Source organism: Artibeus jamaicensis, unplaced genomic scaffold (assembly GCF_021234435.1).
Source record: "Artibeus jamaicensis isolate MK-2021 breed Jamaican fruit bat unplaced genomic scaffold, CSHL_Jam_final contig_477, whole genome shotgun sequence".
NCBI classification, from domain to species: Eukaryota; Metazoa; Chordata; class Mammalia; order Chiroptera; family Phyllostomidae; genus Artibeus; species Artibeus jamaicensis.
The window spans coordinates 7,115,911-7,127,990 of record NW_026521854.1 but is presented as its reverse complement, the minus strand read 5'-3'; the positions used below and the strand labels follow the sequence as shown (position 1 = coordinate 7,127,990).

At 55.9% G+C, this 12,080-nt stretch overlaps 1 protein-coding gene across 7 annotated transcripts in view; it reads left to right on the top strand.

Annotated features, from left to right (window-relative positions):
* The window catches only part of MAST3 (microtubule associated serine/threonine kinase 3), a 34,347-nt gene extending 23,193 nt beyond the window's left edge, over nucleotides 1–11,154 (top strand). For all 7 annotated transcript variants that reach the window (XM_037142024.2, XM_037142020.2, XM_037142019.2 and 4 more), the window contains 13 exons: nucleotides 1,143–1,275; nucleotides 1,489–1,654; nucleotides 2,153–2,254; nucleotides 2,919–3,041; nucleotides 3,830–3,939; nucleotides 4,783–4,916; nucleotides 5,453–5,697; nucleotides 6,110–6,316; nucleotides 6,615–6,841; nucleotides 7,219–7,341; nucleotides 7,858–7,994; nucleotides 8,125–8,306; nucleotides 9,187–11,154. In XM_037142024.2, the coding sequence (XP_036997919.2) occupies nucleotides 1,143–1,275; nucleotides 1,489–1,654; nucleotides 2,153–2,254; nucleotides 2,919–3,041; nucleotides 3,830–3,939; nucleotides 4,783–4,916; nucleotides 5,453–5,697; nucleotides 6,110–6,316; nucleotides 6,615–6,841; nucleotides 7,219–7,341; nucleotides 7,858–7,994; nucleotides 8,125–8,306; nucleotides 9,187–9,707 (2,410 nt within the window). In that variant the 3' untranslated portion in view covers nucleotides 9,708–11,154. The remainder of the gene's footprint in view (nucleotides 1–1,142; nucleotides 1,276–1,488; nucleotides 1,655–2,152; nucleotides 2,255–2,918; nucleotides 3,042–3,829; nucleotides 3,940–4,782; nucleotides 4,917–5,452; nucleotides 5,698–6,109; nucleotides 6,317–6,614; nucleotides 6,842–7,218; nucleotides 7,342–7,857; nucleotides 7,995–8,124; nucleotides 8,307–9,186) is intronic.
* Nucleotides 11,155–12,080: the final 926 nt, after the last annotated feature.

Sequence of the window (12,080 nt, the reverse complement as noted above, 5' to 3'; positions counted from 1 at the left end):
GTGAATGATTTTTTTTTAAACCGGGAACTGTGTATTCCTCTCTCTCTTTCTTTCTTTCTTTTTACTGATTGATTTGAGAGAGAAACATTGATTTGTCGTTGCACTGATTGATTCATTCTTTAGTCTATTCCTATACGTGCCTCAACTGGGAATGGAATACACAGCCTTGGCATGTTGGGACCACACTCTAACAACCAAGCTACTTGGCCAGGGCAAGAGATGAACATTTTTTAGATGGTGTGCTTGGAGGAGCCCAGGAAGCGCTGGCTGTCTTAACATGGCTTTGGTGGTGGAACGTGTGGCTGCACCCAATAGGTTGTTTCGCAGCTGCTGCACACAGGGGTTGCTCGGGAAAGACCCCTTATTTTTCAAAAGCAGCAGATGCACATAATAGGTGCATGGAATTGTTCTTTACAGAGTTGAGGTTCACAGTAGGTGCCAAATAGATGACTCATCCAACAACCTGCATATACACAGAGAGTTCTACAGGGAGCTCTCCAGACATTTATTTTTCAGCTGCAGAGGTATCCAGGAGGTACGTGAAAACATGACTTTATAAAGAAACAGCATATGATTCTGTCACATAGCAAACCATTTATATATTTCGGTGAGAAGACTTAAACAGCAGCACACGTGGTAGATGTGTGAGTTTTTAAACAATGGGTCCACTCATGAGGGGCACAGACTTGTATCTGTATACACCAGGTGCTCAAGGTATGTTCATTTTTCAACATGGTAGGTAAACAGTAGGTGCTTGCAAAGTGTTTGATATGTTACAATAATGGACGCTGGCACAAAAACACTCTGTAGATACCTGCCCCCCAAGTTGGTTTTCAGGAGATGGTTTAACGCACAGTTGGGAAATGCTGTGCTTCTTAGGAAATTTAGTTTTGCATAGCAAAGTATACAGTAGGTGCTCAATAGCAACACCAGATGTACCTAGTAGGTGCACAGAGATGTTTGCCAAACTTGTAATAGTGCCCGAGACCCACCGATTCTTGTGATAACGTGGCTGTGCACCAGAAGGACCTCTCTGTCCCCTGGGGGTCTCCAGCCCACCCTGGGTAGAGCCGAGTTCCAGGGCAGCAGGAGCTGCCAGTGCCTGGGCCGCAGCCCTGAGTGTGCCGCCTGCCCACCCACAGCCTGCTCATCACCTCGCTCGGCCACATCAAGCTGACCGACTTCGGCCTATCCAAGATCGGGCTCATGAGCATGGCCACCAACCTCTACGAGGGCCACATTGAGAAGGACACCAGAGAATTCATGGACAAGCAGGTGGGCGGGCAGGTGCCCCGGAGTGCTGGGCCCCTTCCATCTGGAGCCTGACCCCAGGACATGGCAAAACTTGGCAGCAAAAAGGAGGAAATAGACTGTCCCCTTTAATTCTACCAAACCCTTATTCCCAGCCTGGGCCCAGCCTCCCGGCCTCTCCTGGGGTCTCTCCTGGGCTGGGGGCCATCGTCATTTTCCCCGTTCTGCCTGGCCCAGGTGTGCGGGACACCTGAGTACATCGCGCCCGAAGTGATCTTCCGCCAGGGCTACGGCAAGCCGGTGGACTGGTGGGCCATGGGCATCGTCCTCTACGAGTTCCTGGTGGGCTGTGTGCCCTTCTTTGGAGACACCCCTGAGGAACTCTTCGGCCAGGTGGTCAGTGGTACGTTGCCCACCCCCCGGGGCTCAGGGCAGCCCGTTCCCCATCTGCGCTAGAGAAGGGAGCAGCCCCGTGGGTGGGCCACGCCTCTGTGGTGTGCCTGGCTGGCCCCATCTGCACACACAACTGAGGACAAAAATGGACAGCCCTTCTGGCACTCACTGCCCAGCAGGCAAGATGGACAGTGAGACAAATAAGCCAATTATGGAGCAATTAGATGCCAAAAATGCCAAGAAGGAAAAGCAGAAAGGGAAGGGGCGGGGGGCCAGGGCACTGCATTGAATGAGAGCTGTGGAGGCCTCAGAGAGGACCTGTGAGCAAAGACCTGCAGGCCTGAGAGGTAGCCGTGGACATAGAAGAGGGGAGGGTGCTCAGAACAAAGGCTGGGAAGTGGGACCGACCCTGGTGTGTTGAACAAGAGGAGGAGCAAATGGCACAGTGAGTGAGGGGAGGGGCTCGGCAGAACTCTCCCCACCCTCTCACTCCCTCCCCTCCTTTTAGATGAGATCATGTGGCCAGAGGGCGAGGAGGCCCTTCCAGCTGATGCCCAGGACCTCATTACCAGGCTTCTCCGGCAGAACCCACTGGACCGTCTTGGCACTGGTGTGTGTGGAGGCTGGGGAAAATAAGAATTCTACTTGAAAGGCTGCATGGAGGGGAGGGACTCGGAGCTGGAGTTTTGAAGGATACATAGGAGTTTGCCAGGAATTAGCACGAGACCTTGAAGGAATCACAGGTAGCTGGGTCTGGTACAGACAGGGGCACTGAGGCTGAGTGAGTATGTGGGCCTGCAAGATCTCCAGGGGCTGTGTCCTAAGGTCCTCAACGGCCCAGCCCAGTAGGTCCCACTATTCCAGTTTTCCCAGCCTCCTAGTGCATAGTTAAGGAACTATTTGAGACTTGTGCATTAACCCATTAACACTGCCAGCCACTGCAGTTGTGTTCATGGTGAAGCCTGGCCACAGGAGAGAACAGTGGGGCCAGAGTTGGGAACAGGACACCTTCAGGCCGTCAGCTCTGCTCCATGGAGCCGAAACGTGTGACAAGGCCCAGGAAGGAGGCCCTTCTAAGGCTCTGGGGTTTCTACGGGTGGTGGTTATCTGAGAATCCAGCAGAAGAGCAGGGCCTGGGTTCAAGCTCCAGCTCGGTTCCTCTCTGGGCTGTTAAAGAGTGGCTGGCTCCCCCCTCCCATCTTTCTGGTTCTGTGTTGGCCAAGTTTTGGTACCCACTGGCTCAGAGGGCCGGGCTCAGCCAGGCATGTCTGCAGGTGGCACCCATGAAGTGAAGCAGCACCCCTTCTTCTGGACACTGGACTGGGCAGGGCTTCTGCGACACAAGGCCGAGTTTGTGCCACAGCTTGAAGCCGAGGACGACACCAGCTACTTCGACAGTGAGTAGGAGACCTGGCGGGGGGGACAGGGGCGTCTGCTAGGGTCTCTGCCCAGGCTGGGCTCCTGGCCTTGGGTCTAGAGCTTTGACTTCCTGAGCTTTCCGAGAAGCCGGTGCAGTGTGCCCCCCTGGCTGGGATTTCCTATGCTTCTGGGGTCGGGAGGTGCAGCCCCCCCTGAAACGGTGGGAGGAGAAACCAAGGGGCCGAGAGTGGCACACCTTCGCCTGAGGCCTTCCAGCAGGTTCGGCTTCCCAGCATGGGACCCTGGCTGGGAGGGTGGCGCACCTTGCTGAGCTTTTGTGGAGGGGTCCCCACAGGTACTTCTGTGGACTCTCCCTACCCAGGGCTCCGGCCAAACACAGTAAATGCCCTTGGTTTCCAGTGCCTCCTCCAGAACTTGCTGTGTGATCTTGGCCATGTCCAAAGTCCTCTCTAAGTGTGTTTCCTCTTCTGCAAAGCAAGGATACTTTACATCTGAGGTGCACAGTTTCCCTAGTTCCAGGCAACCAGTCTCAAGGACGAAGACACTAAGGCTCAGACGCACGGATTCCCACCAACCGGGCCACAGCTTTTAGGGGCACAGCTCGGATAGAAGGGAATCCCAGATATTCACTCTGCTACCCAGGCCTCTTGTCCCTAAGTCCCTAAACACACGAGGCATGCTGGGCCCACCTCGAGGCCTGTGCCCTGGTGGTCCCCCTGCCGCACCCTGCCTGGGACACCCTCCTCACGCACTTCACCACCTTCTCAGCCACCTCACATGGCTGCACGTGCTCTCCCTCCTGCAGCGCGCCTGGAACGGTACCGGCACCTGGGCTCTGAGGATGATGAGACCAATGATGAGGAGTCGTCCGCGGAGATCCCCCAGTTCTCATCCTGCTCCCACCGGTTCAGCAAGGTGGGCCCCCGGCTGAGATGCAGCTAGTGCTCAGGAAACATGTTTGGTTTGGGGCGTTTTTTTTTTTACTGTGGTAAATACAGCATAAAATACACCGTTTTAGCCGTTTTAGAGTGTACAAGCCACTGACATTTAGCACATCTACAATATTGTGCAATCATCGTCTCTGCCTAGTTCCAGAACATTTCCATCAACCCCGAAGGAGACCCCGTCCCCGTGAGCGGTCGCCCCCTACGCCCACTCCTCCAGCCCGACAGCCACCAGTCTGCTTTCCGCCTCTGCAGCTTTGCCTCTTCCCCACGTTCATGTAGCCAGAGTCACATGCTTTTGTCTGGCTTCCCTCTCACTCGGTGTGAGGCTTCCAAGGCTCATCTACACCGTAGCGTGTGTCCGTGCTTCAGTCCTTCCTAGGGCTGAGTGACATTCGTCTGTGGATGGACCTCATCGTTTTATCCTTCGTCAGCTGATGAACATTTGGATTGTTTCCACTTTTTGGCAGTTGTCACTAGAGTGCCTATGCTGAGTGTCATTTTATAGTCTCACAAACTTAAGTTCCTTCCTTTGTTTATAATTTGATCAAAAACCCTCTGTACTACCTGCGGGCTGGGCTCTGGGCAGCTTGTCCGGGTCATCAACGGAAACCCCGGCTGTGTTCCCCTTGGTCTCCGGGCCTCTCCGAGCCTCGGTTTCTCACCTGCAGAGTGGACCGCAGACTCTGCTGTCTCTAGGGACGTGCTAAGTAACGATTGAAGGAGGTGAATCACAGGGAAGCTTTGGGTATGTAGGAAGTGGATGTGGCTCCTGCCTCCATTCTTATTGCTGTTATTTTTTATTACTTCTCAGGTCTACAGCAGCTCTGAGTTCCTGGCTGTGCAGCCGACCCCCACCTTCACCGAACGGAGCTTCAGCGAGGACCGGGAGGAAGGGTGGGAGCGTAGCGACGGGGAGTATGGCCGCCGGCTGAGCACTGAGGTCCGGTAGGTGGGCTGGGCAGTATAAGCAGATCCAGCTTCCAAGCCTGATCGGAGGTGGAGCCACAAAATCTAACACTGAAAGGAGCTTCCTAGTGGCCTAAGAGTAAAGGGTCAAATGTATGGGCCCACCTGTCTGACCCCTGCCAGTCTAGCCCCTATCATTACTCCTTTTGTCTTGGCCTTTCTAACCACAGTAAACACGGAGCAGCCATGTACCATCACACGGCTTGGCTTTTGTCGGCACTGTTTCCTCTGCCCAGAATACTCTTTGCTAAAAAATTCTGATTCCTCCTTCACAGTCCATACTCAGCAGAAATAATCAATGTCTGCTAGAGGGTGGGCATTGGAAGCTGGGTTTTAAAAGATGAATAAGAGTTCTCTGGGTAGACACAAAGAATGGAGCGGGCAAGGGAACTCACTCTGTACTTTCAAATTGCCCCTGACTCTAGGCTGAGAGTTAAGATGTGGCCACTGGGGGTGACTGGGTGTCCTGAGGTGTGGGTACCTGGCAGGCATGACTTGGGCTCTTCCCTGCTCAGGCTAAGGTCCTGGACATCCTCGGGCTCCACCTGCTACTCATCCTCTTCCCAGCCTGAGCGGGGACCTGGCCCATCTCTCTCGAACGCCACTGGCCCGGACACAATGCCCAAGTTTGCCTTCTCGTCAGAAGATGAGGGGGCCAGCCCAGCCCCTGTAGGCCCCAAGAAGCCCATCTTCATTCTTGGGGAGCCTGACCTACCCCCAGCAGCCACCCCAGTGACACCCAAGCCCTCCAGCCTCTCCGGTAGGTGGTGCTGAGGATGGGAGGGGCGGTATCATGGAACATTTCCCAGAGAAAGGACGATTTTGAGATAGGTTTTGAAGGATGAGTAGGACTTTTTCCGAGAGCATTTAAGATAGGAGAGGTCAGGGCTCCGGAGAAGCCTCAGGCCTCAGCGTGGTCCCTAAGGAGTCTCCAGCTTCCTTGGGTCAGGACGGGACAGGAGAGAGGGATGGGCCTGGGAGCTGCCAGAGGGGGAGCTAGGGGTCTGATGAGTGGGCGAAAGGATTCCTGGAAGCAGGCACTTGAAGAACGCAGCTTTCTGGGGAGACCATTATAGGAAGGGTACACAGAAAGAGGGAATTGCCTGAGCAAAGGCCAAGAGGCTGCACCATGTCCATGTCGGCCTTGACGCCCGACCCTGCTTACCCCCCAGCCGACCCCACTGCCCTCAGTCAGGCGCGTCTACGGAGCAACAGTACCGGTGCCCGACACTCCACACCACGGACTCTGGATGCCAACCGGGGCCACCGCTTGGGGGGCCCCAAAGACCCAGCCCCTGAGAAGTGCAGGACTTCCCCGAGCAGGGGCTGCGTGCCCAAGTCAGCCTCCGTGTCTGCTCTGTCACTTATCATCACAGCTGGTAATGCCCGGGGCCCTGTCCTGTCTTTGCTCATCTGTCCACATCCATTGTCACCAGGGGGTTGGGGTCTGCTTTGGCTGGGGTGTCAGAAGCTGATGTTTGGCCTGAGCCCCAGGAGAGGGGAAGGGAGACCTGGGGACTGGCACATCATGGCACGTGCAGAGGCCTGGCAGACAGACCACGCCTGGAGCACGGAGCAGCAGCGAAGCAGCCAGAGTGGTCAGCGTGGTAGAAGGGGAAGGCACTCTACGGGGGGGCCCACAGGGAGTGACCCCCTCCCTAACCCTCATCCCTGCAGATGATGGCAGCGGTGGCCCCCTCATGAGCCCCCTATCCCCACGCTCGCTGTCCTCGAACCCGTCCTCTCGAGACTCCTCTCCCAGTCGAGACCCTTCTCCCGTGTGCGGCAGCCTGCGGCCACCCATCGTCATCCACAGCTCTGGCAAGAAGTATGGCTTCAGCCTGCGGGCCATCCGAGTCTACATGGGTGACAGTGACGTCTACACGGTGCACCATGTCGTCTGGGTGAGCTGGCCTGGGATGGGCACAGCCAGTTGGGCCCGGCGTGGGGCTGTCCGTGCCCTGCTGGGGTGCCCAGCTGAGGGCCTGGGGCCCGGGACAGGGAGCTGGTGCCCCTGGGTCTTTGCCGTCCCTGTCAGTTATGAGGGGGTTGGACAAGAAGGACAGGGCTGGACAGGGCGACAAAGACCCTGAGTGAGCGCAAAGCTCACACATCATGCTGGCAAGTGCACAGTGGGTGGGTTGTCCTCCCTCCCCCAGCCCAGGGCTTGGCCCGTCCCTTCTCTGAGAAGCCCCCAACATCAGGGAAACTGAGGCAAGTGAACAGCAGCAGCTTGCTGGCGTCTCTGGTGTTGACCACTGACCCTGCCATCTCCCCACAGAGTGTGGAGGAGGGGAGCCCTGCCCATGAGGCGGGCCTGCGCGCCGGAGACCTCATCACGCACATCAATGGGGAGTCAGTCCTGGGGCTGGTACACATGGATGTCGTTGAGCTGCTGCTGAAGGTGCCACCCCCTCTGCCCACCCACGGGGCTCCCAAGACCCCCACTCCCTGTCCACCCTCAGGGCTCCCAGTATCCCTACCACCCCTTGGCCTCTACTACTGGTTCTCCATGGGTCTCCCTCCACCCACACCACTGTTCCCAAGCCCAGGCCCTGTTCTCCCCCTTCCATCCAACCAGGGTATGCTTCCTTCTTTGGCCCCTAACATTCAATCCTAAAAGCCACTCCTCCTGGAAGCCCTGTCTGATCCCCTGGGGTCTGTGCCATCTCTGCTTCCCTCAGGTCAGATGCCCTCAGGGGCTTAGGCCTGAGGGGGAGACATGGGAGGGGGCAGGAAAGCTCATAGGTGGACAGCTCATCAGATGGGCATGCAGATGTGGGCACGTGTCCTTAGCCCAGATTGTTCGGTCCACAACTGGACAGGATCTGGGGCTTTGGAGCACAAGCAGGAGATTGGGGGGGGGGTTGCTCATGGGATGGAGGCACACAGGAGAGACCCCTCACCCTCACTCCTACAGAGCAACAACAAGATCGCCCTTCGGACTACCGCCCTGGAGAACACATCCATCAAGGTGGGCCCTGCCAGAAAGAACGTGGCCAAGGGCCGCATGGCACGCAGGAGCAAGCGGAGCCACCGGCGTGAGACACAGGACCGGTGAGCAGCCGGGGAGTGTGGATGGGGGAACCTGTATCAGCTGGACCAGGGTGGGGGGCACTGGAGGTAGCAGTCCCAAAGCTCCTGCCCAGGGCAGGGCTGCTGGAGTACACGGGGTTCTCACCCACAGGCGGAAGTCACTCTTCAAGAAGATCTCAAAACAGTCATCAGTGCTGCACACCAGCCGCAGCTTCTCCTCTGGCCTCCACCACTCCCTGTCGTCCAGCGAGAGCCTCCCAGGCTCACCCACCCACAGCCTCTCCCCAAGCCCCACCATGCCCTGCCGCAGCCCTGCTCCCGAAGCCCTGGCAGGTGGGTGCACCCAGGACCACCTGGGGAGGAGGGAGCAGACAGAGATGGGAAGATGGATGACATAATGTAGGAAACAGATGACCGGAGTCTAAGAGGTAGCCTGGGCATAGGCAGAGACAGGTGCAGGGCCAGGAAAGTGTGTGCCCAGCAGATGGAACATCATGGATAGAGGTGTCTAGACTGGAGGGGTGTGCAAGCCGGGGGAGGCTGGAGAGGGGACACTGGAGGGTGGATCAAGCCTGCGAGCTGTACTTAAGGCAATAGGCAACCACAGAGGGTGTGTGGGCAAGAGGGCATGGAAACATCGTTTTGGTGCGGGAAAGGATGGTGACTTGGTCCAACAGTGAGAGACAGTCGGGGGCAACCCAGAGGAGAGGCAGGGAAGGCCTCTGGAGGAGGACCACAGATCTCCACCTCCAGGAAGCCCTCCCTGACTCCTGGTGACCCTAACTACTTCTCTCCCTCTGGTCACCTCCCAACCCGACCTCATGGGTCAGAGTTATCTGTGCCATCTCTGCTTTCCTCAGACCAGGTGGCCTTTGGGGCTGAACCTCGAGAGTGGGGTGGTAAGCAGGGCCCTGGTTGGATAAGTCTGGGGACCAGTGGACAGATGGACTATGAATGAGTATCTTTCGCCTAATGAATGATGAGTCATCAGGTGAGAAGTGGGTGAATAAGAGTAGGGCTCTGATGGATGAGCAGCTGTTCACCAGATCTAAGCCCAGGGAACAGCCTTGCAAATGACAAGAGGCAGGAAAAGCAGGCATCATAGGTGGCCGCCTGGAACAGTGTAGGCTTTGGCAGGTGCAGTCAGTTTCAGGGCCCCACCTTAAGGCTAGGGACAAGGCTGGTGGCCCTGACCTTCACCTGTCACCCACAGACACTGCATCCCCACCCAGTGCATCTCCAAGCTCCAGCAGCCCTGCCTCTCCAGCTGCTGCTGGCCACACCCGCCCCAGCTCCCTGCACGGCCTAGCTGCCAAGCTCGGGCCACCCCGCCACAAATCTGGCCGCCGCAAGTCCACCAGCAGCATCCCACCCTCCCCCCTGGCTTGCCCGCCCGTGCCTGCACCCCCACCCCGCTCGCCCTCGCCCCTGCCTGCACCCAACCGGTCCCCAAGGTTGCGCCGGGGCCAGTCAGCCGACAAGCTGGGTACAGGTGAGCGGCTGGATGGGGAGCCAGGGCGTCGCAGCCACGGGCCTGACTCCGAGCTGGTGGTCATGCGAAGGCTACATCTGTCTGAGCGCCGAGACTCCTTCAAGAAGCAGGAGGCTGTGCAGGAGGTGAGCTTTGATGACCCCGCAGAGGAGGCCACCAGACCACCAACTGTGATGCCACAGATTGAAGTGGAAGGTGCTGAGGCTGTGTCTGGAGCCCTGGAACCCAGTGGGAAGGACTGATCCCTCCCACCAGGCCTCCCCCTGGCCTGGAAGTCATGTATTTTTTGTGCAAGTTTCTTTCAGTCAAGTGACACCTGGATGGAGACTAAGCCACCAGTCTGTCATACCCAGGAGGCAGGAAGCCATCACAGTCCTTGCTGGAAGGTGGAGTCAAGTGCCTCCGTGTTTTGGTGCCCATTAGTCAGGGCAATGGGGCAGGAATGGGGGATGAGGGTAGTATTGTAAATAGCAGCAAATCCCTGTGACTAATTTATTACTTTTTGTAAACAATAGCCTGATGGAGCCACCCGGGTCCTGCCCCTTGCACCTGGGACCCCATTTGCAGACCCTGACCCTGGGGCGCAGAAGGAAGCACTTTGGACAGGTTACCTGTGTTCTTGTTTCCTCATTTTGCTGTATGTGTAAAAAAAATTTTAAGTTTTTTGTGTTTTACTTGATCCCATCCCTGACCCAAGATACATCGATGGGAACACGGCCCAGATCACTCATCCATACCCAATCTGGATGTGACCCGGAGAGTCTGTAATTGATTCCCTTCCATCAAGAGACCAACCTGGTTAGAGTCTGCCTCCAGTCCTTTGGGCTTAGGGGATGTGGGAACTGGGGCTTTAACGGATGAGTAGGAGTTCATCAGATCTAGACAGAGGGGTCATCCACTCTCCTGGGGAACATTAATGCCCCAGGAGACAGAAGCCCCAAAGAGCACTGCCAGGGCAGAAGAATGTCCACCCTGGCCAAGATTTCACATGTCTGATGCCCACTAGAGTGAGCACTAGGACATGGTACGCCTGTGAAATACCGCTGATGGTTCCCTCAATGTGTCAGAGCCTCCCTGGGGTGAAATTCGAGTAGAAAACCCAAATTGGGGGTAGTGAAGCCCATGTCTGAATCTTGATTCCACTGTGTGGCTCTGGGAAAATGGCTTCTGCACTCTGTGCCTAGGTCTCCTCGTGTTTACAAAACTAATCCCAACGACGTTATGTGCCAAACTCTTACTCATGGCTTGTCCCTCAGCCAGCCTTGAGAAGGCTGGAGCTGGTGTCATCACCACCATTTTAACGACAATTAACAGAAGCCTGATGAGGGGCAGAGACTTGTCCCACAATTGCCTGGTGAGAGTCATGCAGCCAGGCCCTGCTGTGGGCCTTGTCAGCAAAGGAGCTTGAATGCAGAGTCTGACGTCAGACACAGCTGACCCCACCCAGGCCATGATGCTGTGTGACCCATTGGGGGCATCCCAAAGCCTCTGTCTCCCATTTGGAGGTGGCTGGCAAGATCTCTTGTGCCCCACATGGTTGTGGGCACTTTCCAGATCCTGCAGCCTGCTCCATGGCCTCCCTGCCCCTCTCCCAGCACTGCCTAGTGTTGGAGCTAGACCAAGGCTATGCATGACTTGCTTCTTTCTTCCATCATGAAGCTGACAGTGAATAAAACCCACATTGACTAAGAGGAGTTCCAATGTCTGGATTTGTGAACAAGGGCCAAAAATGAGTAAAGGAAGAGCAGGGTGGGATGGGGTGAAAACAGACCCCTTGTTCAAAGTCATTTGAAGTGGGTTCTGACTGCTGCGTTGGATGGAGTTCACCGAAACTCTCCCAGATGGCTTCTCTTGTCCTGGTCTCCTGCTGCCCTCTCCCTGTGAGTAGTAGTACCCATCCTGGACTTCATGTTAAAGGTTTCATTCAGCGCTGGTAGCTTAGTTGGTTAGAGCATCATTTGGATTCACCAGGGTTGTGGGTTCAATCCCTTGGTCAGGGCAGATCCAGGAAGCAGCCAATAGATGCATGGATGGAACGAAAAATCGATGTTTCTCTCTTTTTCTCTCCTAAGTTTTTTTTTATTATTATTATTATTCGTTTATTTTTAGAGGGGAAGGAGAGAGGGAGAGAAATATCAATGTATGGTTGCCTGTCATGTGTCCCCGGCTGGGAACTGGCCTGCAACCCAGGCATGTGCCCTGACTGGGAATCGAACCGTGATCGTCTGTTTCGCAGGCCCGGGCTCAATCCACTGACTTACACCAGCCAGGCTGAAGTTTTTTTTATTATTATGTTTCATTCATACACCCGTCTGGGGCCCTCAACTCTGTTAATAAATAAACCACTTTTTGTGTCCTTTTTATACTTGCTTGGGCTATGCCCTAAAATTACACTGGTCTCCGAACCCAGCTCAGCCCCAGTGTGTTTGTTTACTCACCGAGCTCTCAGTCAGAAACCTTTGGCCACGCCCTAGTGCATTTGGCTAATAGCTGTCTGCATTTGTTCCTAAGTAGGGATTGCTCAGGCACAGGATAGGCCGGAGTTCATGCAACTGCTTCCGGACGCTCTTGGCTGCCATGGAAACGCCTGCAACCCCGGCTCTTTCTGGTTCCAC